The following is a 26,968-nucleotide window of genomic DNA, read 5'->3' as shown; positions in this document are numbered from 1 at the left end:
CAATTATCATTTGTAAATTTAATATCTTTCATCTTGTTCGACGATAGTTCGATTCTAATTTTGATCTATATTGTATTTGAAATATGAATCGTAGATTTAAACTTTTTTTTAGTTCATCATAATCATTGTATATATGAACAAGGCAAAATGTTTCGAATTTTAGTTAACCTACTGAGATTTAGAAAAGCAACTCGAATTTAATTTTTTTATTATCATTAAGTTAGGTTTATGTTTTTCCTACAAATTTCAGAAGCATCGAGTAACAATATGGTTCCAAAATTATCATTTATTGATGAAATAGTTGATTCAAAAAAATCAAGTTGAAGGAACTAAAACGTTTAAATGTTAAAAAATAGACAAAACCTAGATAATTTCTTTTTTACTTTTGTCTTTAATATTTTAGAAGGTTTGTAGGTTTAAAGTTTGTATCATCTCTTTTGAATTAAATTGTTTTATACTAGATCAGGAGTTTAGGGTTTAGGTCTTCAACGAATCTAATTCCGTTTCAAAGTTTAATTTTGCATGCATTTGATATGGTAGTAATTTTTTTAGTGAAAGATCAAGCCTTTAACATTTGAAGATGAAAATCGTGTTAATTCCATAGAGTCATAATCTCTTACTCTATACTCTCTTTTGGCAACAAAACAATATTGGTATGATTTGAAAGATTTATGTAAATAAAATAAAATTCAAAAGCATATAAACCAAATTAGTGATCTGTCCATGGTGTTTTTTGCTCTTCTTCCACAAGTTATGCAAAACCCAAAGACAAGCAATTAGAAGATATCAAAGTGGTACAACAATATTCCTCCAAATTAAGCACATATTCTCTGACCATTGAGCCCTTTTTTTCAACAAAATAATCTTCTTTATTCATTCTTCCAACCTCAAAGGATAAAAAAAAAAAAAGAAAAAAGAAAAAGAGAAGAGAAAGCACAAATTTTTATTCTCTTTTTATTTGTCTACTTGAGTTGTCACTTTGTGCACATTAATCTAACTTTTAAATTAATTTTAATTCTTACGTTTCAACCCTAATTCTAAATCCATTTTATTAATTTGACATTTGAACAAATCCATTCTCATGCATGAAAAAAACATGGATATGATCATAATTAGAAAATTGATACATTTATAAAAAGTTTGAAATTTAAATTTACACTAAATTCGCGTTTATTTGTTTGTTTTACGAAAACGGGTCCATGATTTTAATTAATTCCATGTTATTTTGTGTAATGTCTTGATTTCAAGGGGCAAAAAAAATTATTCCAAGGAAGATGACACCCCATCTCACTAAATTATTAAATAATATTTAGGCTTTTACACATTAATCATTATCTTTTTGATGTATAAATATATATTTTTTTTTTCCTAAGAAAGAAAAAGAAACATTTTGTTTTAAGTTCTTTGAATTGTTCATCTTATATATTCTCAGCTCATTATTAATTAAAATGTGGGGTTTTTTTTTCCTTTTAAATTTTATTTTGATTCTGACAAGTCAACCTCTCCTCACAATGAGATTATGCAATTAGGATGAATTCTAACTTTGTCTATTTTGTTGAATATCCATTGAATTAATATTATGGGTTTGACAGTTTGGATTTTATTTTCAACAGTATGTTGATAATAATCTAAGCTATGTCTGTTGTTTCTCCCCCCAAAAATTTGTAGCAAATTTAATGTTGTGTCTACCTTTTCCAATGCATCACATTAACATTACAAACACTCAATATCATCAATAATTATTCTAATTCTCAACCATCTATAATTCTTATTATAAAACGTGACTATCTAATTAAATTAGAAGAGAGAAGAAAAAAAAAAAAAAAGACCTTCTATCATTGTATTTAAGAAGAATATATACAAAATCGAAACAATGATAGTTATTTCAATGTGTTAGAGATTTGAAACATAATATGACATTGAAAATATTATGTTTGTGATTAGGTATAGTTATAACGGTTGAGGACATCTTAAAGTATATAAATAAAGATCAAGAATAACATCTCTATTTGTATGGGATTAGGTATAGTTATAATATAAATGTTTTGGTAAATTACAAAAACCAACCTCTAAAATACGATAATAGTTTCTCAAGCTTTCAATAATAAGATTGGATTCTTAAATTTAAAAAAATATTTGAATCATATTTATATTAACTAATACAATTATGTAAGGTTGAAAGTTCAGTTTAAAATTTAAATAAATTTGAAAACTCAATTTTTAATTTTAAAAATTGTACGATATAATTATAATTATCACCGAAAATGGGTTTAGGGTTATTCTTGAGAAAGCCCACCAAAAAGATGAGAATTAGGATCTTAATATATATGAAAGTTGATCGGATAAGCCCAATCCGTAGCTCAACGTTTTAAGTGTTATAAAGAAAAATTATAAGATGTATGATTTTTGTCTTCGTTCACAGCTGTCGCTTTGGCCGAGTGGTTAAGGCGTGTGCCTGCTAAGTACATGGGGTTTCCCCGCGAGAGTTCGAATCTCTCAGGCGACGCTTTCTCGTTTTATTTTCATTTCTTCTTTCCTGTTTTCGACAACTCCATTGGTGGCCGTTCGTTGTACACTCCATTGCTTCTTTTCATTACCCATTTTTTAAAACCTATTTATACACTCAAACTTAATTTCTTTACGTTTTTTAAAAAATATTTCATGTTACGGGTGAACGCTAGAATGAACGGTAAGAACGACGTAACAAAGATGAAACTAAAGTGAATGCAAGATAAAAAAGTTAATTGGCTTCAAGCCACAAAAGTCCAACCAATCTCATTTAAGGATAAGGTTGAGAATAACCCTCTTTGTTTATTAAGCAGATCACACATGTCCTATTAGACCATGAAAAGAGAATGGTTTGGGTTTGTTGAGTCACACATTGGAAAAACCAAAAGGACTCACACTCCTTTCTAAGGTAGATGAACTACTTCTCTCATTGTCAATTAGTTTTGAAATGAAACTCCATATTATCGTTTAAAAACCCAAACCAACCTCATTGGCCTCACCCTTTGGAGCATACCAACCCATAAACTTGCATTACGTCAAAACTTTTATATAAATACATCATTCCACACTAAAATTTCCCTTAAGAAAAATAAAAACTAATATAAAGAAAATGACTATTTCAAACTATAGCAAAATATTACAAATTATTGAACGGATGGGTGGTAGTAGTTTATCATAGTCTATTGTAGAAAGATTATGATATTATTCTATATTTGTAAATATTTTAGGAAGTTTATTTATTTAAAAAACAATTCTTAAAAAAGAAATATGCAAAAAGAAAACACCTTCTTTTAACACTAAAAAAAACAAAGGGTTATGAGGGCCTAAGCTTTTATTTTAATTTTAAGTTTAGGTATATTCTTTTTTCACAATTCTTTAAAAAAGTGTATACATGTTTTTTTGTTTTTTTTTATCTTGAAAAAAAAAGGTTTAATATATAATACCGTTTCTTTAAATTTGAACTTAATTGTTTATCTTTTTCTTCGTTTCTTTTCATTTTAATCGTTTTTTAGAAAGACTTTCCTAGAACGTATAAATTGAAATAGATTAAGACATAATTAAATTAGAAAAAAAAAAAAAGAATTGTTAGTTGAAATTTATAGTCTTCTATATCATTATGTACAAATAGAAATAAAAGGTTTTCCAAAAAAAGAAATCTACTCCATTATATAACCTCATATTTTATATGGCATCTCATAACATAACATAACATGACATGCAAAAACAATTACTATAAATAAAATAATGAAATGATTTTTAACATATAATAAGAAGTACTATTAAATAAAAAGTGTGAGAAACTTCTAATTTGTGTATGGCCCTCCAACTTTTGAAAACCCAACATCGAACAAAATAAGAACTGCCAAAGTTCTCAAATTTTAAATCACAAAAATATAAAAAAATCATTTAAAAAATCATTATTATTTCTCAATCTTCTTTGACTTTTTTTGCCTCTTTTTTGAAAAAAGAGACTTTATTACTTTCCAGCCACTCGACCGTTTCGCTAAAAAACATGGTCCGTAGGATCCCATCACATCTACGGTCCAAATCTCATGACCGTTGGAAATTTAAATTCTCTTTGTTTCCCCCAAACCCCATCGGTTCTGCTTTTTATCATCTAAAGCAAATATTGCCGTTGTATGAACCCCGATTCATTTCCCTCAAATCCCCCTCCCCCCAACGGACACCCTTTCTTCTTCAATACCACTTCCAAATCCGCCATAGCTTTCAATGGTTTCTTAAGAATTTCCCTTCTCAACGCTTGATTTTTTTGTTTCTTTTCTGAGGAGAAATTTAAAGGTTCTGTTTGTTTGTTTGTTTGTTCGAGTGAGAAAAATGGTGAATAGGGCTTCGTCTCCATCGTCTTCTCCGGTGAAGATAACAGTCTCTTCTGGAAGTAAGGCCGGAAATGGAATCATATCGATGGGGTTGACGAGTCCGATTTCGCGTGCTTCAATTTCGAATAACCCCAATTCTCCTCTCAGTGGCAGAGGAAACAGAGCCTCTAGTGGTGGAAACCGCCGATCTAGTGGTGGCAAGTTCGTTTCAATGTCGAAAGATGAGGCAGTTGAAGAAAGTAACTCGGAGTTTGTTACTTACACTGTTCATATTCCTCCAACCCCAGATCATCAGTCCATTTCTGATTCTCAGACAAGCCTCCCCGAGGATAATGCAAATATGGGGAAGCCGCAAAGGAGCTTCATTTCTGGTACTATTTTCACTGGGGGTTTCAATTCGGTGACTCGTGGGCATGTGATTGAATCGCTGGCGAATCCAACTGAGCAAATCAAATTAGGGCTTGTTTGTGGGATGAAAGGATGTGATGAGGCATTGGAAGGGAAGACGATGGTGCCTTGTGATTGTGGGTTTAATATTTGTAGGGATTGTTATTTGGAGTGTGTTGGAAATGGCGGTGGCCGTTGTCCTGGCTGTAAAGAGAGTTACACAAGTGTTAGTGATGATGAAGCAGAGGACCAAGCTTTGCCATTGCCTTCAATGGCGGATGCCAAGCTTGACAAAAGGCTGTCTTTGGTGAAATCATTCAAAGCTCAAAGTCACCCACCGGACTTCGATCATGCCCGATGGCTTTTCGAGACCAAGGGGACATATGGCTATGGAAATGCAGTATGGCCAAAGGACGGCTATGGGTTTGGCTCAGGGGCAAATGGTTTCGACCATCCGCCTGACTTCGGGGAGAAAAGTCGACGGCCTTTAACCCGGAAAGTCTCTGTTTCTGCTGCCATTCTAAGCCCATACAGGTAATTCTTTTTTGTTATTATGCCATTTTGAAACTTATATTTAGAAATGTTAATTTTCTCAGCTCTACCCTGGCGTCATTTTTGGCAGTAGTTTTCTTCCTTCAGATTTTTGCATCTGTACATTGATCATACTGTTGTATTATGGTATTTTAAGAAATCATATTGATCATTTAAGGTAATTGACTTAGTCACATATCCTTAAACATTTTAAGTAGACAATCAACATTTTGTGATTGGTGTGATATCTTTGAACTTGTGTATATAATTTATTGTGATTTGTTTCTGAAGGCCTTTGTTTCATTTTGGCAGACTGCTTATTATAATTCGTCTAGTGGCACTTGGTTTCTTTTTAACATGGAGAGTTAGACATCCAAATCATGAAGCACTGTGGCTGTGGGGAATGTCTATTACTTGTGAGCTCTGGTTTGGATTATCATGGCTATTAGATCAACTTCCTAAGCTCTGTCCAGTAAATAGAGCCACTGACCTCTCTGTTCTCAAAGACCGATTCGAGTCGCCAAATCTTCGAAACCCCAAGGGTCGATCTGATCTCCCGGGAATTGATGTGTTTGTATCAACAGCTGATCCTGAGAAAGAACCTCCGCTCGTGACAGCCAACACCATCCTCTCAATTCTTGCAGTTGATTACCCCGTGGAGAAATTAGCTTGTTACTTATCAGATGATGGTGGTTCTCTCTTGACATTTGAAGCACTTGCTGAGACAGCCAGCTTTGCTAGAATCTGGGTTCCATTCTGTCGAAAGCACGGGATCGAACCAAGAAATCCAGAGGCCTATTTTGGACAGAAGCGTGACTTTCTCAAGAACAAAGTGAGACTTGACTTCGTTAGAGAGAGGAGAAAGGTGAAGAGAGAGTATGATGAATTTAAGGTAAGGATTAATTCATTGCCGGAGTCTATAAGGAGAAGGTCAGATGCCTACAATGCCCACGAAGAAGTCAGAGCCAAAATGAAACAAAGGGAAATGGGGGGCAATCCTTCAGAGGAAATCAAGATCTCAAAGGCAACTTGGATGTCCGATGGCTCTTACTGGCCTGGAACTTGGAATTTAGGTGAAGCTGATCACTCTAGGGGGGATCATGCTGGTATAATTCAGGTGCGTTGTCTTTTTTTTTTTTTTTTTTTTTTTAATGTGAATCATTTGTGAAATCTTGAAAAGAAGACTAAGAAGTTTTGTTTATCTTTTAACTGCAGGCTATGCTAGCTCCTTCTAATGCAGAACCTGTTTATGGTTCAATCGCAGAAGGGAAGAATTTGATTGACACAACAGATGTGGACATCAGATTGCCAATGCTAGTTTATGTGTCTCGTGAGAAGCGGCCGGGGTATGATCACAACAAGAAAGCCGGAGCAATGAATGCTCTTGTTCGAACAAGTGCAATCATGTCAAATGGACCCTTCATTCTCAATCTTGACTGTGACCACTATATATACAACTCCTTGGCGTTGAGGGAGGGGATGTGTTTTATGCTTGACAGAGGCGGTGATCGGATTTGTTATGTTCAGTTTCCGCAAAGGTTCGAGGGAATTGACCCAAATGATCGGTATGCAAATCATAACACTGTATTTTTTGATGTGAGCATGAGGGCTCTTGATGGGTTGCAGGGGCCTATGTATGTGGGGACTGGCTGTATTTTCAGGAGAACAGCTTTATATGGATTTAGTCCTCCAAGAGCTACAGAGCACCATGGCTGGTTTGGTACTCAAAAAACTAAGTTGTTGCTAAGAAAGTCGAGGGTATCAAAGAAGGAAGATGATGAGATGGCAGTTCCAATCAACCAACGTGGTCAAAATTGTGATGATGACGATGCGGACATCGAGTCCTTGCTTTTGCCAAAGAGATTTGGAAATTCTACTTCTCTGGCTGCATCAATTCCGGTTGCAGAGTTCCAAGGAAGATTGCTTCAAGAATTGCAAACGAAGGGCAATCAAGGTCGACCGGCTGGTTCTCTTGCTGTGCCCCGGGAACCTTTAGATGCCGCCACTGTTGCTGAGGCCATTAGTGTTATTTCCTGCTTCTATGAAGACAAGACAGAGTGGGGCAAAAGAGTTGGATGGATCTATGGTTCTGTAACAGAGGATGTGGTAACTGGATATAGAATGCATAATAGAGGTTGGAGATCAGTTTACTGTGTTACTAAACGTGATGCTTTTCGAGGCACAGCACCAATCAACCTAACTGATAGGCTTCACCAAGTACTCCGATGGGCGACGGGATCGGTTGAGATCTTTTTCTCAAGGAACAATGCCTTGTTTGCAACACGTAGAATGAAGTTCTTGCAAAGAGTAGCATACTTCAATGTTGGGATGTATCCCTTCACATCTTTCTTCCTCCTTGTCTATTGCTTTTTGCCCGCCGTTTCTCTATTTTCGGGGCAATTCATAGTCCAATCCCTAAGTGTAACATTCCTAATCTTCCTACTTGCCATCACCATCACCTTATGCTTACTCGCCATCCTTGAGATCAAGTGGTCAGGCATTACCATCCACGATTGGTGGCGCAATGAGCAATTCTGGTTGATTGGAGGAACAAGTGCCCACCCGGCTGCCGTGCTACAAGGCCTGTTGAAGGTCATTGCTGGAGTAGACATCTCATTCACATTGACATCCAAATCAGCCACACCAGAGGACGGGGACGATGAGTTTGCGGACCTATACGTGGTGAAATGGAGCTTTCTAATGATCCCTCCCATCACAATCATGCTGGTGAACATGATTGCAATTGCAGTAGGAGTTGCTAGGACACTGTACAGTCCATTTCCAGAATGGAGCAAACTTGTGGGAGGAGTGTTCTTCAGCTTCTGGGTTTTGTGCCATCTCTACCCCTTCGCCAAAGGGCTGATGGGACGTCGTGGCCGAGTCCCGACAATAGTCTTTGTTTGGTCCGGACTTCTATCGATCATAATTTCACTGTTGTGGGTCTACATTAGTCCTCCTCCTGGGGTACAGGATCATATGAAGTTTCAATTCCCTTGATGGGGATTGAATATGGAAAAGGGTAATCTCCTCAATTTCCTGTTGTTATTGTGGGGAAGCAGTAGTAGTAGTAGTAGGTTGGTAGTAAGTAAGTATAGACATTGCATTGCTTATTGTTTCATTACGTTGATGGATGGATTTCATGTTTTTGTGTTGGTAACAACTTAGATCGGATTATGTGTATGCCCCAGCATCTCATTCTTTATTACTTCATCTAAGTGTACCTAAATTCAAAATCTTAGTTCTCAATTCTCAAAACTTGGCCATTCTAGCTGATGCAAATGAACTATATATTTTTCTTATTTTAAATATTTTGAATTTCAGCCGTTCAAAAATTTGTACGTGCATAAATTGCTTCTAACATATGAGTTTAGAATGACAATTCATCAAAATGGTGATCATCAAAATATTGAAGTTAAAATGAACTTTTGAGTTCTCCATAAAACATCATTTTTTACCATCTATCCTTTAACTAAAAATTAAAACCATAGATTATTAAGAATAATTATCTTATTTGATAATCTAGTCATCCAAATATAAAAACTACATTACAACTATGTGTTAGAAAGTTAATGAAATATTAAGAGTATGGACTAAAATAATAGACTCTTTTTAAAAGTTTATGAACTAAAAAAACAATTTAAAATAATAGACTCTTTTTAAAAGTTTATGAACTAAAAAAACAATTTAAAAAGAGACCAAAATAGGAGATACAAACTTTAGAGAACTAAGATAAGATTTAAACATTTTATAAAGAACTTTTTATATAACGTTATATAAAGATTTAAACATTTTATAAAGAATTTTTTATAAGATAAAGATACAAACTTTATATAACATTAGGATTTATCTTAATTCTACTATAATTAGGATGTGAGATTTTTCTAATCCTAGGTAAGATCAAATCTTATCTTATCCTATTTTATTTTATTTTATCTTCATTTTATAATACAAAGCCGAAAAAATTATACAATTAATTTATTACTTAAATATAGAGCTAAATTGAAATTGTAGTCCAAATTATAACGATTTTCATGGACTTTTATTTTCATTGAAGAATCAAATGAAAATAAAATTCAAATTAAACCGTATGAACCAACAAGATATCAAATTGGAACAATATTCCTCAAAATTTATACCATACATTCCCCTAAACCAATGTTTCTTTTGCCTACAAAATTCTCTTTATTCTTCCCACCACAAGGACAAAGTAACAATTTTTACTCTCTTTTAAATTTTGACCGAATCGAATCTTATTTTTAGTGGATTAAGTCATTTTCGTTCGAATCATAGTGTTTCTCACATTATCTTAATATATTTCAATCTTTCAAACAACACCTCCGAAATCAATTATAATTTTTTAGCTTAGTTTTGTTTTTAGAATATTTTTCTAGTTTAGTTTAAAAATTAAGGTCAAGTTGAAGTTGCAAATTTCAACTTTTAGAAGGTTTTTTGTATACTATGTTATGACTACACTAACTTGATGATGTTCTAAGAAATTATTAGTTTTGTTATAAAATATATTTATGAACTATTATATAGAATCAACATGATTGTTTTAATTTTTTTCAAAAAGAATTCTATTAGTCAAAACAGGGTATAATTAATTCTCGATGATCACGTCCGATAGGAATCATTGAATCAATATAAGTCCTGTTTGAAGATGCTCGTATACGGAACGTCTCGAAATAATACCAGGAGCGGGGGATTCAATTAACCGAGAGTCTAACAATGATCTCAACATCAGAGATTCCATTCTTCACTGATGTAAAAAAGAGAAAAAGAATTATCCTTACAAATTTCTCTTTTTATGTAATTCTAGAAAATAAACCAGGTACATTATTGGAATAATTTTAAAAGTAAATAATATATATGAATGAATATTTTTAAATATAATAAAATAAACTAAAATATTTACAAAATATAACAAAATTTTGAATTCTATCAACGGTAGACATTGATAAATTTCTATTACTGTCTATCAAGGTCATTAATAGAAGCATATTAGTGTCTATCAATATCTATCGTTGATAGTATTTCAAATTTTGCTATATTTTGTAAATATTTTATCAAGCTTGCCACTTTTCACAATTCCCATATATGAATATAGTTGATAAGTTAGATGTCAAAGGAGGGAGTTTGGTTGAAAAAAGAAAGCAAAAATGAACAGGTCACATCTTAGGCACGACTGATCTCTTGTACCATATATATGTATGGCGAAAAAGAGTAGTAAAAAACAAATTTTGAAGCTAAATTTATTAAATCAACATCATAATTAACAATATTTAATGAAATTAATTGAAGAAAAATGTGTATGTCATATACTGTATATATGTAGGCCAAAAAAGAGCAGTAAAAAACACAAATTATAGCAGTCACTACCCCAAACACATATAATAACCTACATCTCAAACATACATTATAATAACATAGACTATAATAATCTACGTCCCAAACACAGATAGATCGTAATACTTTGCACATCAAACGTAGATTATTATAATACTCAAACTATTATAATCGTCAGACTATTATAACTCACTTTTTGTCCCAAACACCTCCCTTAAAAACGTTAAATGAAAGCGTAAGTAGATTCCTATTTGATTAAGGCCTCTTTTTAATATTTTATCATAACTTCTACTTTTAAGATTTATTTTCGTTCTCTTTTTTCTTAACTCTTAATTTTAATCTAGGAAGCACGTATATTTTAAAAATGACAAGTTAAGTTATACGAATTTAAAGTAAATGAGTCAATACATACTTAAAAAGCTTAGTCATTTACACATTCAAAATTTACTATTATTGTTATGTGGGTCTTTTTAATGAGCATATTCAATATAGATGTTCTATGCATGTAGTTGCACTAACAATTATTCGATAAATGTCTATTAAATGTTCGGCGAACACATGCTAGTCAAACTCTATCTCTTCCGACTCTAATGTTGCTGCTTACTGTAGGGGAGAATCTGTGAACAAAGTTCAAGAAAATGAATCTAATCCTCTCAACTTCATTTCAACTTAATTTTTTCAATATAAAGATTAACAACAAGTGAGAGATTATCACTTGAAATCTCCATTGTTAAGTAAATTTGGTTTTCTATGAGATTATCACTCAACAAATATATTAACAACTTTATTTGATATTATCAGAATTTCAGTTACTGGTGAGTTCAACATCTTCATCTCATTCTCGTCCAACTTCACTCCACTTGTATATATTTATGAAGAAAAAAAAACAATTATACAAAGGGATATTTTTAAAAATTTATAAAATAAAAAGAAAAGTTAAAAAAAAATAATAAAAAAGGAAAAATTTGTGGAAGTATTTACAAAATATAGCAAAATTTTAGATTCAAAATATTCTTCTATGAATGATATCAATAGACGATGATAAAAAAGTTTTTAGATTTTATCATAGAATCTAAGATTTTATTATATTTTATTTTACTATATTTGAAAATTTTTCTATTTTAAATTAAAAAAACAGCTCCGCTTTTAAACAAGTTAAAAAATGATAATTATTTGCGTTATATACAAATGATATAATGATATATTTAGCAAAGCTTTTTATTGTAAATGATATTATGGCAGAGGAAACAAAGCTTCTAGTGGCAACAACAACAAGTTTGTTGCAATGTCGAAAGACCAGGCGGTCGAAGACAATGAAAATATGGGAAAGCTGCAAATTTCTAATACTATTTTCACTGGAGGTTTCAACACGGTGACTCGTATGCACGTAATCAAATTGGATGCTAACAATGGTGGAGGTCTTTGTCCTGGCTGTGAACAGAGTTACACAGATGTTAGTGATGATGAAGCAAATGACCAAGCTTTGTCATTACTTTCAATGGTGGATGATTCTGAGACCAAGGACAGTGTTGGGTTTGGCTCAGAGGTGAAGAATGATTTTCAGCACCAGCCTAAGTTTGGGGAGAAAACTCAACGACCTTTAACCCGGAAATTCTCTGTTTCTCCTACCATTCTAATCCCATACAGGTCAAAATAATAATAAATAGTAAAATAATGTTATTCCTCTATCTTTGAACTTTTTAAATTTGATTCATTGTGTTCGGTTTCTGAAGGCTTTCTGTATCTCTTTTGGCAGATTGCTTTCCATAATTCGTATACTGATACTTGGTTTCTATCTAACGTGGAGAGTTAGGCATCCAAATCATGAATCAATGTGGCTGTGGCGAATTTCTAATACTTGTGAGCTATGGTTCGCATTGTCATGGCTATTAGAACAACTTCCAAGGCTCTTCTTAATAAACAGAACCACTGACATATCTGCTCCGTGCTTGTATTGCTCCGTGGTTGCGGCTGAACCCTAGCTGCCCTGTTCGTAGAACTTTAGTGCCGACGCCGATCTCCACCCCTTTGGTGGAGGTGGTTCCGTTGGCCATCGGAAAGAGTTGAAAAAACTGACTGTATATATATATATTTTCCATAGCAATACTTTATTTTTCTTTATTTATTTGTTGAGCTAAAAAACAAATTAATTATAATATTTTAGTTTAGTTTTTTTTTAGAATATTTTTATAGTTTAGTTTAAACTTTTAAAGGTCAAGTTGCAAATTTCAACTTTTGAAAGAATTTTCCATGCTATATTATGAATTAGTTCTAAGAAATTATTAGTTGTCTTATAAAATATATTTATGAAAAAGAAAAATAAATTTTTATTATAATTACTATTGAAAAAAAAAGAATTTTATCGGTCAAAATAGGCATAATAAAGCTTTTAACGTTGATTTTAAAATGAGAGATTCCATTCTTCATTGATATATATATAAAGTTCTAAGGATAATTTACTGTCTATCAATGTGACAGATAGAAGTATATCAATATCTATCGATAGAATTTAGAAATTTGTTACATTTTGTAAATATTTTGTCAAATTTGCTATTTTGAACAATTGCCCTATATGAATATGGTTGACTAAGTTAGATATCAAAAGAGGAAAATTAATTTGGTTGAAAGGAGAAAGCAAAAATAAAAAGGTCACATCTTAGGCACTCGAGTGAGATATCATAGGAAGGCAGGACTGTTCTCTTGTACCATATATATGTTTGAGAAAAAGAGTAGTGAAAAACGTAATTAAAACTAAATTTATTAAATGAAGATCAAAGTTAAGAAAAAATGTGTATTTCAAGTACCATATATATGTACATGTATGTGAAAAAAGAGTAGGTAAAAGACTAAGTTTGAAGCTAAATTTATTAAATAAACGTCGTAATTAACAAAATTTAATAAAATCAATTGAAGAAAAGTAATACACAGTATATATGTAGGCCATAAAAGAATAGTGAAAACACATATTATAATAATCTTCACCCAAACAAAATTTATAATAACACAAGATGCATATTATAATAACGACTATAATAGTTTGCACCCCAAACACAGACAGACTATAGTACTTTGCAACCAAAACGTAGATTATTATAATCTTTATATTAATATAATACTCAGACTATCTCCCGACTATTAGAAACGTTGAATGAAAAAGTAAGTAGATTCCAATTCGATTAAGGCTCATTTTTAATATTTTATTATAACTTAATACTTTAAGATTTATTTTTGTTCTCTTTTTTCTTTACTTACATATATTTTAAAAATGACAAGTTTTAAAACCGTTATACATATTGTGAATTTTTTTAAAAATGAACCAATACATTTATGTACTTAAAAAGCTTAATAACTTACAAACGTTGTTATATGTATATCTTTTTAATCTACGTACTCAATAGACAGTCCTTTGCATGTTGTTGCATTAATAATTATTCGATATGTGTCCATCAAATATTCGACGAAGACACGCTAGTCAATCCTTATCTCTTCCCATTCTAATTTCTTAAAATTGTTGTTGCTGCATACTGTAGGAGAATCTTTGAAGTCCAAGAAAATGAATCTAATCCTCTCAACTTCAATTTCAACTTAATTTTTCCAATATAAATATATGTGCAGCACAGCAACAAGAAGAGCGAACAATTAATAACAATCAAATAAGAGGAGAGATTATAACTTGAAAATCTCCATTTTTCAGTAAGTTTGGTTTTTGGGCTTTGCAGTTTGATGTTATTTATTTGACATTATGAAAATTTTAACTGAGGTTGAGTTCATTAATAAAAAATATCTATAGACATTGATTTGCTTCTGTCAATAATTTTAATAACCGATTTTACAATCCATAATTTTGTTATATGTTGTAAATATTTTAATTTATTTTAGGATATTTGAAAATATCCCTATTTTAAATTAAAAAACACACAAGCCCTTCTTAAACAAATTATTTGCATTACATACACATTAGCAAACATTTTTTTTTATTGTTTACATATATCTTCATAGATTCAAACTTTAGAAACTTTTACAAGTAAATTATGAGGTTATTATATTAACATAAAATGATTTAAAAATAATTCTAAATCTCCACTATACTGATTTTTTCTCCATCGTCTTTTCCGGTGAAGACAATCATCTCTTCGGAAAGTAAAGATAACAGAGCTTCCGTTGGTTTGACGACTTCCAGTGGCAGAGGAAACAAAGCTTCTAGTGGCAACAACAACAAGTTTGTTGCAATGTCGAAAGACCGGGCCGTTGAAGACAATGCAAATATGGGAAAGCTGCAGATTTCTAATACTATTTTCACTGGAGGTTTCAATACGGTGACTCGAATGCACGTAATCAAATTGGATATTGAACAGAGTTACACAGATGTTAGTGATGATGAAGCGAAGGACCAAGGTTTGTCACTGCTTTCAGTGGCTGATGATTCGGAGACCAAGGACAGTGCTGGGTTTGGCTCAGAGGTGAAGAATGATTTTCAGCACCAGCCTAACTTTGGGGAGAAAACCCGGCGACCTTTAACCCGGAAATTCTCTGTTTCTCCTACCATTCTAATCCCATACAGGTCAAAATAATAATAAATAAGACAAAAATGTTGTTCCTCTATCTTTGAACTTTTGAAATTTGATTCGTTGTGTTCGGTTTCTAAAGGCTTTCTGTATCTCTTTGGCAGATTGCTTTCAATAATTCGTATACTGCTACTTGGTTTCTATCTAACATGGAGAGTTAGACATCCAAATCATGAATCAATGTGGCTGTGGAGAATTTCTAATACGTGTGAGCTCTGGTTTGCATTGTCATGGCTATTAGAACAACTTCCAAGGCTCTGCTTAATAAACAGAGCCACTGACATATCTGCTCTCAAGGACCGATTCGAGTCCCCAAATCTTCAAAACCCCAAAGGTCGATCCGATCTCCCAGGAATCGATGTGTTTGTGACGACGGCGGATCCTGAAAAAGAACCTCCACTTGTGACAGCCAACACCATTCTCTCAATCCTTGCTGTGGATTACCCGGTTGAAAAACTGGCTTGTTACTTATCAGATGATGCCGGTTCTCTCCTGACATTTGAAGCACTTGCTGACACAGCCAACTTTGCAAGAATATGGGTTCCATTCTGTCGAAAGCACGGAATCGAGCCAAGGAATCCTGAGGCCTATTTCAAACAAAAGCATGATTTTCTTAACAATGAAGTGAGGCTTGACTTGGCTGGAGATTGGAGAAGGGTGAAGAGGGAGTATGATGAATTTAAGGTAAGGATTAATTCATTGCCAGAGACTATAAAGAGAAGATCAGGTTCTTACAACGCCAAGGAAGAACTCAAAGCCAATATGAATCCATCGGAAATGGGGGAAAATTCTTCCGACGAAATAAAGATCTCAAAGGCAACTTGGATGTTTGATGGCTCCTATTGGCCAGGAACGTGGGAAGTTTCAGGTGAAGATGACCACTCTAGAGGGGACCATGTTGGTATAATTCAGGTAAGTTGTTTGTTCTTTGGAATCATTTGTGTAATCTCTTGAAGAAGGCTAAGATGTTTTGTTTATCTTTTAACTACAGGTTATGCTACCCTCTTCTGATGCAAAACCAGTTTATGGTTCAAACACAAATGGGAAGCACTTGATTGACACAACAGACGTGGATATTAGATTGCCAATGCTTGTTTACATGTCTCGTGAGAAGCGACCAGGGTACGATAACAACAAGAAAGCTGGAGCGATGAATGCTCTTCTTCGAACCAGTGCAATCATGTCAAATGGACCCTTCATTCTCAATCTTGATTGTGACCACTACATAAATAATTCCTTGGCTCTAAGAGAGGGGATGTGTTTTATGCTTGACAAGGGCGGCGATCGAGTTTGTTATGTCCAATTTCCGCAAAGGTTCGATGGAATCGATCCGGACGATCTGTATGCAAATCTTAATACTCTATTTCTTGATGTAAACATGAGGGCTCTTGATGGGTTACAAGGCCCTTATTACATAGGGACTTGTTGCATTTTTAGGAGGATAGCTCTCTATGCATTTAGTCCTGCAAGAGTAACAGAGCACCATGGTCTATTTGGTACTCGAAAAACTAAGCTGTTACTAAGAAAGGTGACGGTATCAAAGAAGGAAGACGATGAGATGGCGAGTCAAATCAATCAATGTGCTTTAGATTGTGATGATGATGATGATGATGCAGACACTCGCTCCTTGCTTCTGCCAAAGAGATTTGGAAACTCTACTTCTCTGGCTGCATCAATTAAAGTTATGGAGTTTCAAGGAAGATTGCTTCAAGAACTCGAAAGTAAGGGCAATCAAGGTTGCCCGACTGATTCTCTTACTGCGACTCAGGAACCTTTAGACGTTGCCACCGTTGCTAAGGCCATTACTGTTATTTCCTGCGACTATGAGGACAATACAGAGTGGGGTAAAAGAGTAGGATGGATGTACGGCTATTTGACAGAAGATGTGCTAACCGGCTACCAAATGCACAACAGAGGTTGGAGATCAGTGTATTGTATTACCAAGCACCACGCTTTTCGAGGCACGGCGCCAATCAACCTAACTGATAGGCTTCATCAAGTGCTCGTATGGGCAACAGGGTCTGTTGAGTTGTTTTTCTCGAGGAACAACTCCTTGTTCGCAACGCGTAGAATGAAGTTCTTGCAGAAAGTAGACTACTTTAACACTTCAGTATATCCATTCTCATCCTTCTTCATTCTTGTCGACTGCTTCTTGCCTGCCGTTTCTCTGTTTTCAGGACAGTTCATGGTCCAGTCATTTGTAACATTATTAACCTTCAATCTTGTTGATTCCATTACATTATACTTACATGCCATTCTAGAGAACAAGTGGTCAGGCATTACGATCACCAACAGGTGGCGAGAGAAGCAAAGCGTTGTAATGTGGGGGACAAGCTCCTATCCGGCTGCTGTGCTGCAAGGCTTGGTGAAGCTCATAGCAGGAGTAAACATCTCATACACATTGACACCCAAACCAGCCACACCAAAGGATGGAGATGACGAATTTGCCGACTTATACGTGGTGAAGTGGAGCTTCCTGATGATTCCCCCCATCACAATCATGTTGGTGAACACAATTGCGATTGCAGTGGGAATTGCAAGAGCATTGTATAATCCATATCCAGAATGGAGCAAGCTTATAGGGGGAGTGTCCTACAGCTTCTGGGTTCTATGCCATTTCCACCCTTTCGCCAAAGGGCTGATGGGACGTCGCAGCCGAGCGTTGAATTTATTCTATGTTTGGTCCGGACTTCTGTCGATCATAGTCTTGTTGTTGTCGATCTACATTAAATCTTCTTCTGAGACACAAAATCATATGAAGTTTCTATTCCCTTAATTGGATTTGGGAAAAGGAAATCTCCTCAATTTCCTGTTGTTATTATGGGTGAACATGAAGTTAGTAGTAAGGATTGTGCAAGTATGTGTTGATGGATGGATTCATGTTTTGTGTTGACAACTTAGATTGGATTTTGTGTAAACCCCAACTTCTCCTTTTTAAATACTTTTCCTTCTATAGTTTAGTTCTTTCTACTCTAATGGTTGTCTTGATATGTTTTGGGTAGCTTATTGTAACTTCTAAAATGATTAGGATATATTTTGACATTATGCAAATTTCATGTATTTTTATTATTATACAATTTAGCTTAATATTTGTAGGACATAAAATTTTTGGGTTATAATTTTAATCATGATCTAAAATTCTTAGAGTAAAACTTGTTTTATTAAAATCATACTCGATAGACTTTTTCCTCCCTAAACTTATAGTGAAAAAAAAAAAAGAATAATTGCAAATATAGCAAGTAGATTCAAATTATTAACGTTCTTTTAAAAAATGCAAATATAACAAAATTCGTTTATTATTAATAGGCCATATTTCATATGGTCTATCATCAATAGAAATCTATCAATATTTATCGGTGATAATTGTCATCCACCTTTCCAATGAATAGTAGAAATCAACTTAATCCTATGACCTATATTTTTCATATAGAAAAATTTATACAATATAGAAAATATCTCATACAACCTAGATTTTACCATTTTTAGAATAGTCTAGTCTACTCCATAAAGTTCTACAATGTCCTCGAGTCTTCCGTAATATTGTAGAACTTTCGATAGAGTCCTAGATATCTTTATAAAATTCTAAAGCTCTCTATAATACTCTAGAATTCTCGATTATTCTCTTCCATTAGTTAAAATTAAGATGTAGGATTTTTTTATCTGTTACAAATAGAGATACAATAAACATGACTGTCCCTAATACGATACACTATAAAATGTTGTAGTGTGCTCTGCTGTAAGCAAGAAATTCGAATTCATACGTTTATGGACAGATCAATGTTCATAGAGGAACCTGTGAAATGGTAATAATAATAATAATATAAAAAAAAATTCATAATATGTTAATGAGAATAGAAAAAACAAAATACATTTTTTTTTATAATTAAAGTTTAAGCTTTGGTTTAAATAGTCAAAGGTGACATTTTTTGCTAGTATAATGATATTGTTTATATTCATTTGAAGCACAAATACTTCATGTGAGAAAAAAATCTATATTGACTTACATATCAAATACTGATACTTTCCAAATCTAACACATGATTTAATTAGTTTTTATGTTGGTTTTTTGAAAAAAGAATAAGAAAAAAATAATCAACTTATTATATTTTTCAACTCAAATCTTGTAATCTAACTTTCATCTTCACATTTAAGCCCCAGAAAGTCTTTACAAAATCTAAGCCACTTGAATATCTTCAACAACTCAAGGAAGAAGTTCATCATTTACATTCATACTTCTCCCTCTAATCATCTTCCTCTCGATGATCTACTTGAATTCTTTTTTCATTTCATTCAATATCTCTTATGTTGTTGCATTTTGTACCCTTGTCACTAACTTGACATTTGAAACTTTATATAGATTTAGCAAATTACATTACATTTGTAACTTTACGTAGATTTAGCGAATTACGTGACATTTGTAACTTTGTATGGATTTAGCGAATTACATTTAGATTATGTTTATCAATTCGTAATGAAAATGTGTAATGATCAATTGTAATAGATCACAATCGCAAATGTAATTGAATTACTATGGATTACGTTTATCTAAAACTATTAATTTTGCCAAATTTATAGTTGTTTGGGTAATGTTTTTTTTAAGAGAAACAATAATTATAATCATAACCATATCGGTAACAACATGACATAATTTTCAAACGCAATTAAATTGATCACTCTTCGCTCGTCAATCGAATTGCAGTTTTTATTTACAGACTCGAACATATGCCCCATTTGTTGATATGGATGCAAAACACAAGTAAACATAAAAGATAACCACATACTATCCACTTTTTATATTACCATCGATTGATTCATGGAATTAGTATATTTGCGTTGAATTTACTTATATCCTAAAACGAAGGTATAACATTGTTTCTTATCCTAGTCTTTTTTAAAATCGACGCATATACATATTTGTATATCGTATTCGTGCTTCATAGCTCATTAGACATGCCAACCATGTTAACTTCTTTTAATTTAATATATGTTGCCACTTGATCTAAAATTGTCATATCATTATAATCCAATAGCAAATTAATTGCCACATCTTTTTTTTTTTTTTTTTTTTTTTTTTGTTAGTCTAACCGTAAAATGAGTTCAAGCTCGAGTAAAAGGCAATAGTAGGCTTTTACCCCTTGTGTTCATGGCAGAGCTCCTTGAGTTCAAAGCCTATCTAAAACCATTTTCCATATTTAGAGGACTCCGAAAGTATTAGTTCATTTTTTCAATAGAACAAATGGGAAGTCAGGAGTTCAGGACTTCAACTTCAGGCCTTTCGAGTTAGAACTAACATACGAGTTGAATAAGACCGCAAGACTTTCGAGTTTGATCTGGCTTGAAACCAAGGGTGGTAATCTCATTTTCATGATAAAGGAAGAGTTTATGGCAAAGTCCTGAGTTGAAGATGCTGACCTCCTTTCTACGATTGATGAGTCTATGACCATGTTGCCTGTCCCAGGTGAAGGGAGTCACCTAAAGAAGAAAAGTCCTTTATTTGGAAAACTTCCTCCCAATATTTTCTTATTCTGTTGTGACTGAAATAATGTGTTCTTTTGCTCCAACCATCTTCAGACTCGTAACATCCTAAACCCTCCTTTTCACGATAAAGAGTTTTATTGGAAACTTGTTTTGGATGTCTACTAGTGTAATTGGCCAAGGAGTTGGAGAGTAAGAAGTTGAAAAGTGTAGAGTTGTAAACTCCACTCTTTATTTGGCATAAGAAGTCCACGAGCCCCACAGGCCACAACTACAAAAAGTCAATTTTATAAACTATTGATTTCTTGCACTAATGGCTGTAGGAGGCATCCACAACTCCATTGCTTGCCCCCAAATACTCCCTAAGAGGTCGATTACACTTGTCTTTATGATCGTTCATTAATCAAATAACTTGTAATTACCCATTTGATCTCTTTCTTCTGAATTTTCATTAGTGGGCCTGTTCTTTACCAAGCTTTTATAGTTATTTCTAATAAAAGAAAGACATGAAAAAAAAACAAGAATCAATCAATCAACTGTATCAATTTACTATATTAACACCCAAATAAGCTAATAATCGTGAAGCCACCTAAGACGATAGTTATTCAGATGACCAAATGCTAAAAGACAAGAAAGATAAATTGCACAGCAAGAAACCCATTGCTTCACCTAATTGACAAAATAATCCGACTTCACAAACTAGTTTGAAATACCACAACTTATTTTTATTAAAAAAGGAATTTAAAAAAAAAAAAAAAAGAATTTTATACACAGAGCTCTTACCTCCATATCCTCCACAAGTTAGAGAGATTCCTTTAAATCGTGGATCCAAATATGCTTCCATCCCATTGGGAGACAATTAGGTTCTAATCAAATGTTCCTCTTCATTTAGACCAAGCCTGAAAGTGAGAGAGAGAGAGAGACATAGAATATTCAGTGAGAAATCTAAAGCTCAATAAAATGCATAAAAAACTAATTAAAAAGAAAAAAACAGTAGAATTTTTGGTCCCCTCATTTCAAGTTCAACTCTCCTATGGCTGTTTCTAGCTGTAAAGTAAAGGGATCCCAAAATCCACTCTTCTCAACACCATCCATTTTCTTCTTTCTTCCCCATTATTAGCCGTCCACTTTGAGATTTATTATCCCTCCCACGGCTGTGATTGAGTTTATCTTTTTGTTTCTTTCCGAATTAGTATATAAGAGAAGAAAAAGGCAAAGAAAGCAACATTTAGACATATCTATTATGTCTTGAAATAATCACAAGGACCAGCCTGGCATGACGGCACAGCAAGAAGACTTAAAAGGGAGGAAACGTAGAGATGTTTGCCCCCATCCACAATTCAAAGACAAAGTGGAAAAGACTTAAATAAGAAAATTATGCTCACAGTGAAGTTCAATCCAATCATGGAGGTCCCTGCTACATGTTACTTTCTTACTTCACTCAACTTAACAACAAAGGCAGAAATTTCCAGTATTTCGCCCATGACTTCAAAATTGAAATAATAAATAGATTATGAGATTAATTGCCTATCAAACAATAATGGATATACAACTAAATGAAAATTGACTTCCACCATTTCAGCTAGCTGCCATACAATGTCACCGAAACTTCAGTTACAATATAATTCAATAATTAACAAAAAAAACCAAATTGAAATGGTTTACAAAGAATAGAATAGATTTGTAAAACCAGCACAAGGATCATAAAGAATAGAATAAATTTGTAACTAAACCAACATAGTGCATTATCCACTTCAAATAAAATATTATAAAGAATAGTAAGAGGTATTTTGTTTATAATGAATATTATTATTATGTTGGTAAAGTTTATCCAATGTACCAACCCACATCAGAAGCCCAGGCAACAAACGGTTCCAACTCATAAAACAATGAGACACACAGGGGTCCCGCAACCTACATGCTGTTCTAAATTTAAATTTCTCAACTTCTTCCTTTCTAAGCGACAAAAGAGTATTAATTATTGGCGAAATGGTTGGATAAATCTGTTACTCTCCTCTTAATGAGTCCACATACTTCTACCGTTTTGAGCAAAAGAAATAGAAATATAGCAACATAAAAGTAGGGGAAGAGACCAATTTCCATAGCTCTGTAGTTAGAGCTTAGTAACATTTTTTAATAGGTCAAAAGTTTGAAGCTCCACCCCATAATTATAATTATAATGCTAAATTCTGAAAAAGGATGGTAAGAAAAGAAGGGAAAGACTAAAGGAAAGCATATGGAGGTGTGACCCCACCCGTGTGGGTGTAAGGCCACAAGAAAAAGACATTGGACCAATGGGTAGTTAACAAGTCACCTGCACCTGCCACCGAATCCGCTTCTTTAACTTAAAAGAGTCCATGGACTTTACTTCTTATCAAAACCCATTTAAGATTCTTCCAATACTACAATTTGGTCCTCCAGCTGGCACAAATTGGAGTATTTTAGAAACAGCCACTCGGTCCCTTTTGGCCACTATTGGCAATTTCGGATAACTTTTTAATAATTTATACACACACACTAGCATTACGCCTAAACGCACATGCCCGCAATGTTTTACTTCATACTCTTCTTCCTGCTCTTAAAACGTAGGCAAAACTTTCTGATCTTAGCAATAAAACAGACATTAAGGATAAAGAATTTCCAAAAATGCTTAAAGCCTGAGAATTCAGTTACAATTTGAACAGAAAAGCCCTTGAGTTGAGACAAGTGACGCATGCCTACAAAGTTAAGCTCTGGTGCATCAATAATCACAATTCTCCGAAATAAGTCAAAGTGAGAAAAATATGAAACGGTAACCGTACCTTTCAATAAGAAGAGGAGTTCTACAGAGCCAAATATGTTGTTTAAATGGAGCCCGAACGCTTGCAACAAATAATCTATGTTGGACCAGCCAAGGAAATTTCTTGTCGATAAACCACAACTAGAGAACTTTTGGATAGGATCGCTACACTTGATAATATAATTGTTCCAGAATAGCAAAAGCTTAGAAAAGGGGAAACAAATAGAATTGCTTGATCGAAAATATTAATACATGGAAAACCACCATCAAGTATTCATTCATAAAAGAATGCAAAGTCTGTACAAACAAATCGAATAGCCCGTTTTTTCCCTTTTTATTTTCAGACCCAGGAAAAATAGTAAAATAGGATACACATCGCCTGGAAGATGGAGTTAGAAGAAGAAGCACAAAAGTAACTGTAAAGAGACGGAAAAACAACGAAAAATAGGACTAAAGTTGAAAATTTTATCAAGAAAAGCGTCAAAAAAGTCCTGCGGGGAAATTTACCGGCGACCTCATATATGATCTGAAATATCAGCCGGAGTTTCCGTACAAGTCGTATGGTGACCATAGAGCGTCCAGTGGACATGGTTGTTTGGAGTCCAACCTCAACCATGGCTTCCCACTGCCGGACCAGTGCAAGAGGCTAGTCGGACCCGGGTGGAGGTCACGACAACTGCCTCTGACGTTATCACCTCCTAAACCATGCTGGTTCCACCGGTGCTCGATGGTCGCCACGTTACCGGCGAAAACCAATAAGAACGGGGGAAGTGACCCAAGTTCATAGATGCGATTACTCTTCTGAAGCTTCATCCACCATTCAATCTTCTCCGTATACCCACCATTCCTCCATTTAACCAAGTCTATGACCATAACGCCGGTGTTGAAGTAACAGGGCTTTCTTCCAGCAAATGTGCCGAAAAATCTCTCATCAGACCAGAAACGTGCTGTGAAATACTTGCTGAAATTGGCATGGCAGTACTCAGGAGCCCCGATTGTCCACTCACCCAAATTCGTCGTCCATAGCTTTCGGATATCATCCACCAGAATAAGATCAGAATCCAGGTAAATTACCTTCTTCACACAAGACTCGAGCAACCCAGCCAAGTAATTTCTAGCATAATTAAGCGGCTGCTCCAGTGCTTGCCTCACCGAAGTAGAGATCAGATTCCTAACAGTCTCCGGATCAAAGTAGTACACTTTGAAATTCAACTGAGGGAAGGTAGATCGAACGAAGTCCTCGAGACTGGTATCCGAAACAAGGAAATGAAAGAAAACACTCTCTGGACATAGCGAGTTTCGAAGAATCGAATTGACAGCCGCAACTGACCCACGAAGGTACTCCACATCAAGTGTAATAGCAACATGTACCAAATTCGGATCACACACACCAAACTTCCCAGAAAGTCTCGAGTCACCACCTCCACATTGACCAGCATTGCGAAATGTAGATGCCTTTCGGAAAGAGAATCTATTCAACGATCTTGAAGAGGCAGTATCAACAGGCAAACGAAGGTAAAAATCAAGATGAGAGGACCGAATAGCTTCGGCGGGAGGAAATGATTGTAAAGCCGGAGCAAGCACAATCATCACCATTGCGGCGGAAAAAAGCCCCGATAATTTCATCAACCAAATCATATTCACACTATAACCCCCTTTTCTCTTTTTCTTCTTCCTCTTCCACTTGAAACCAAATCGATCAACCAAAATGGAGAAAAAACACGTTCGAAGGAACGCTAGGGTTCCTTTAAAGTCCTCCAGAACTCTCGAGAAATCAATACATGGAGAAAGAAAAAACACAACAACAAATATTAAGCCCTAAACGAAATGGAATCGATCTTTTTCCTCCCTAGGAGAGCGTATCAAAGCGAAAAAGTATGCCGTGGGAACAAAGCAAGCAGAGAGAGGATAAAAAGGCAAAAAAAAAAAGAAGTGGAAGAAGAAGTGGAAGAAGAAGAAGAAGAAGAAGAAGAAGAAGATAAGTTTGTAGAGGTAAGCATTGAAGAAGAATCGGACCTCAAAACAAAGGGCAGAGAGAGGAGTCCACCGGCAGCCCGGTCTGCAGTAGGATTATGTCTCTCCACCTCCTACTCCTACTCCTCCTCCTCCTCCCTCTTTTACTCTGTCGGTTGCAGAGCAATGGAAGAAGACAAAGCTGCAGACGCACAAAGTAGAGAGTGAAATTAATAGACCTTTTTCTTTCTTCTTTCTTTCTTACTTTCTTTCTTTTTCTTTTTCGGATCTCCACATGGCCTAAATTTTAATTATTAAAGTCTTCGGGGGTTCGAGGGTCAATTACTACTTTTGTTACTCCAAATTCCAAAATGTTAAAAAATAAACAAAAATATCAAATCAATCCTTTTTCTCTTCTCCTCTAACATAATTACAAAAAGAAGAATCGAAATTATATTTTATTTTATTGTTATTATTTTACTAAATTAGATTATGATTTTTGGTTAGTTAGGTTTGGAGAAATATTACTATAATTTATTTTCTTTTATTTTTAGAATTTATTACTCTTACCTTCATTTCCCCTAATATTTAATGTATGTTATGTTTGTTAGATCCCCTAATTTTACATAATTAACCAGCTTAAACTATATTATATAAACCCTATGCTCTCAAATTCTCTAACTTAGCCTATTCTTTTTCTTTTTTGTTGAAATCTCTTGTTTTTAATTACATTTAATGACACTGTATATATAGTATATAAATACTATACATGAGATCTTATGTCTACTCAAAAATGCCAATTGAGTTTACTACTTTTTAATGGTTTTTTCTATCAAATAAGACATCGTTTAAATGTGTATTGTTAAATGTTTGGAAAAACGTCAATTCTAGAGAAGATGTTCAAAACAATGAAAATAACAACAAAACAATATAAAGCTTAATCAATATTTTGAAAAAATGCATTTAAACTTCCATGAGTTGAAATTTGAAGGGAAGTAATATGAAATTGTAATGAAAAAAAAAGTTCTATTGAGGTTAAAAATAAATAATAAATATAGATATATTTTTTTTCTTTTTCCAAATTCAATTTCTTTAGAAATTGAAGATTCTGTTGAAAACAAAATTGAAATAATATTGAGACTTGAGACTATACAATTGTGAGTAAAAAACTAAAACCTTACGAATTTTTAAAAGAAATCAAAACATTTTTAAGTTTTTAAACAAGAGAGAAAACGAAATTTGCCAAACTCGAATTTTAATGAAAATTTTCATTTATATATATCTTATTTTTCTATTAAGTGATGAAAAAATTACATTTTAGTTGTGTTGATTAAAACTTTAAACTAATAATTATAATAACTTAAACATGAGTTTATGTTCGTGTATCAATAATTGATGGTTTTAATTGATACAATCCAAACTTTATAGATTTAAATAAGTATAACTCAACTACTCCTATCACGCGAACAAAAGTTCAAAAGTTTAGGGATATAATTTGATGTATATCGTAAAAATATCAAAAGTTATAAAAAAGAAAAAAAGTGACAAATTTTGTGTTGTCAAGAAAAACCATTAATTGTATGATG

General features: G+C 33.7%; 3 protein-coding genes and 1 non-coding gene across 15 annotated transcripts; 3 read left to right on the top strand and 1 right to left on the bottom strand.

Moving 5' to 3' along the window:
• Positions 1-2,424: 2,424 nt before the first annotated feature.
• TRNAS-GCU (transfer RNA serine (anticodon GCU)) lies at positions 2,425-2,506 on the top strand. Its single transcript has one exon. It is a non-coding gene; the product is annotated as a tRNA-Ser (tRNA).
• Positions 2,507-4,126: 1,620 nt separating this feature from the next.
• LOC103494748 (cellulose synthase-like protein D5) lies at positions 4,127-8,519 on the top strand. The gene is made up of 3 exons (XM_008456087.3): positions 4,127-5,267; positions 5,577-6,381; positions 6,480-8,519. Exons 1-3 carry the CDS (start codon positions 4,345-4,347, stop codon positions 8,259-8,261), a joined length of 3,510 nt encoding a protein of 1,169 aa, XP_008454309.1. The 5' UTR covers positions 4,127-4,344; the 3' UTR covers positions 8,262-8,519.
• A 3,340-nt stretch (positions 8,520-11,859) lies between these two features.
• Positions 11,860-18,138, top strand: LOC103494893 (cellulose synthase-like protein D5). 3 transcript variants are annotated; one of them, XM_051087441.1, is made up of 4 exons: positions 11,862-12,156; positions 15,071-15,171; positions 15,280-16,087; positions 16,167-18,138. In XM_051087441.1, exons 1-4 carry the CDS (start codon positions 11,896-11,898, stop codon positions 17,949-17,951), a joined length of 2,955 nt encoding a protein of 984 aa, XP_050943398.1. In that variant the 5' UTR covers positions 11,862-11,895; the 3' UTR covers positions 17,952-18,138. The 3 variants fall into 3 exon arrangements, with proteins under 3 accessions (XP_050943399.1, XP_050943398.1, XP_050943400.1); XM_051087443.1 differs by lacking the exon at positions 11,862-12,156 and adding an exon at positions 14,216-14,303 and having other exon boundaries at positions 14,732-15,171; XM_051087442.1 differs by lacking the exon at positions 15,071-15,171 and having other exon boundaries at positions 11,860-12,257.
• A 437-nt stretch (positions 18,139-18,575) lies between these two features.
• Positions 18,576-25,653, bottom strand: LOC103494747 (probable galacturonosyltransferase-like 7). 10 transcript variants are annotated; one of them, XR_007822314.1, is made up of 3 exons: positions 23,452-25,646; positions 21,434-21,549; positions 18,576-18,968 (listed from the first exon to the last, which is right to left on the bottom strand). XR_007822314.1 is itself a non-coding variant. In XM_051087440.1 (2 exons), the coding sequence occupies exon 1, from the start codon at positions 25,065-25,067 to the stop codon at positions 23,964-23,966; it is 1,104 nt and encodes a 367-aa protein (XP_050943397.1). In that variant the 5' UTR covers positions 25,068-25,653; the 3' UTR covers positions 21,177-21,549; positions 23,937-23,963. The 10 variants fall into 10 exon arrangements, 1 of the variants encoding a protein (XP_050943397.1); XR_007822308.1 differs by having other exon boundaries at positions 23,937-25,646; XR_007822312.1 differs by lacking the exon at positions 18,576-18,968 and adding an exon at positions 20,123-20,647 and having other exon boundaries at positions 23,937-25,653.
• Between the last annotated feature and the right edge of the window lie 1,315 nt (positions 25,654-26,968).

This window comes from Cucumis melo, chromosome 7, assembly GCF_025177605.1.
Source record: "Cucumis melo cultivar AY chromosome 7, USDA_Cmelo_AY_1.0, whole genome shotgun sequence".
In the NCBI taxonomy this organism is placed as follows: domain Eukaryota; kingdom Viridiplantae; phylum Streptophyta; class Magnoliopsida; order Cucurbitales; family Cucurbitaceae; genus Cucumis; species Cucumis melo.
Note: the sequence above shows the minus strand (reverse complement) of the source record. Positions and strands in the feature narration are given on the sequence as shown.

Excerpts from the sequence above, each read along its gene's own strand:
- LOC103494747 (XM_051087440.1), bottom strand. The coding sequence starts at position 25,067 with ATGATTTGGTTGATGAAATTATCGGGGCTTTTTTCCGCCGCAATGGTG.
- LOC103494893 (XM_051087442.1), top strand. The coding sequence starts at position 11,896 with ATGTCGAAAGACCAGGCGGTCGAAGACAATGAAAATATGGGAAAGCTG. Across the intron at positions 12,258-15,279 it reads ACCATTCTAATCCCATACAG|ATTGCTTTCAATAATTCGTA; the intron begins GTCAAAATAATA and ends TCTCTTTGGCAG. Across the intron at positions 16,088-16,166 it reads ACCATGTTGGTATAATTCAG|GTTATGCTACCCTCTTCTGA; the intron begins GTAAGTTGTTTG and ends TTTTAACTACAG.
- LOC103494748 (XM_008456087.3), top strand. The coding sequence starts at position 4,345 with ATGGTGAATAGGGCTTCGTCTCCATCGTCTTCTCCGGTGAAGATAACA. Across the intron at positions 5,268-5,576 it reads GCCATTCTAAGCCCATACAG|ACTGCTTATTATAATTCGTC; the intron begins GTAATTCTTTTT and ends TCATTTTGGCAG. Across the intron at positions 6,382-6,479 it reads ATCATGCTGGTATAATTCAG|GCTATGCTAGCTCCTTCTAA; the intron begins GTGCGTTGTCTT and ends TTTTAACTGCAG.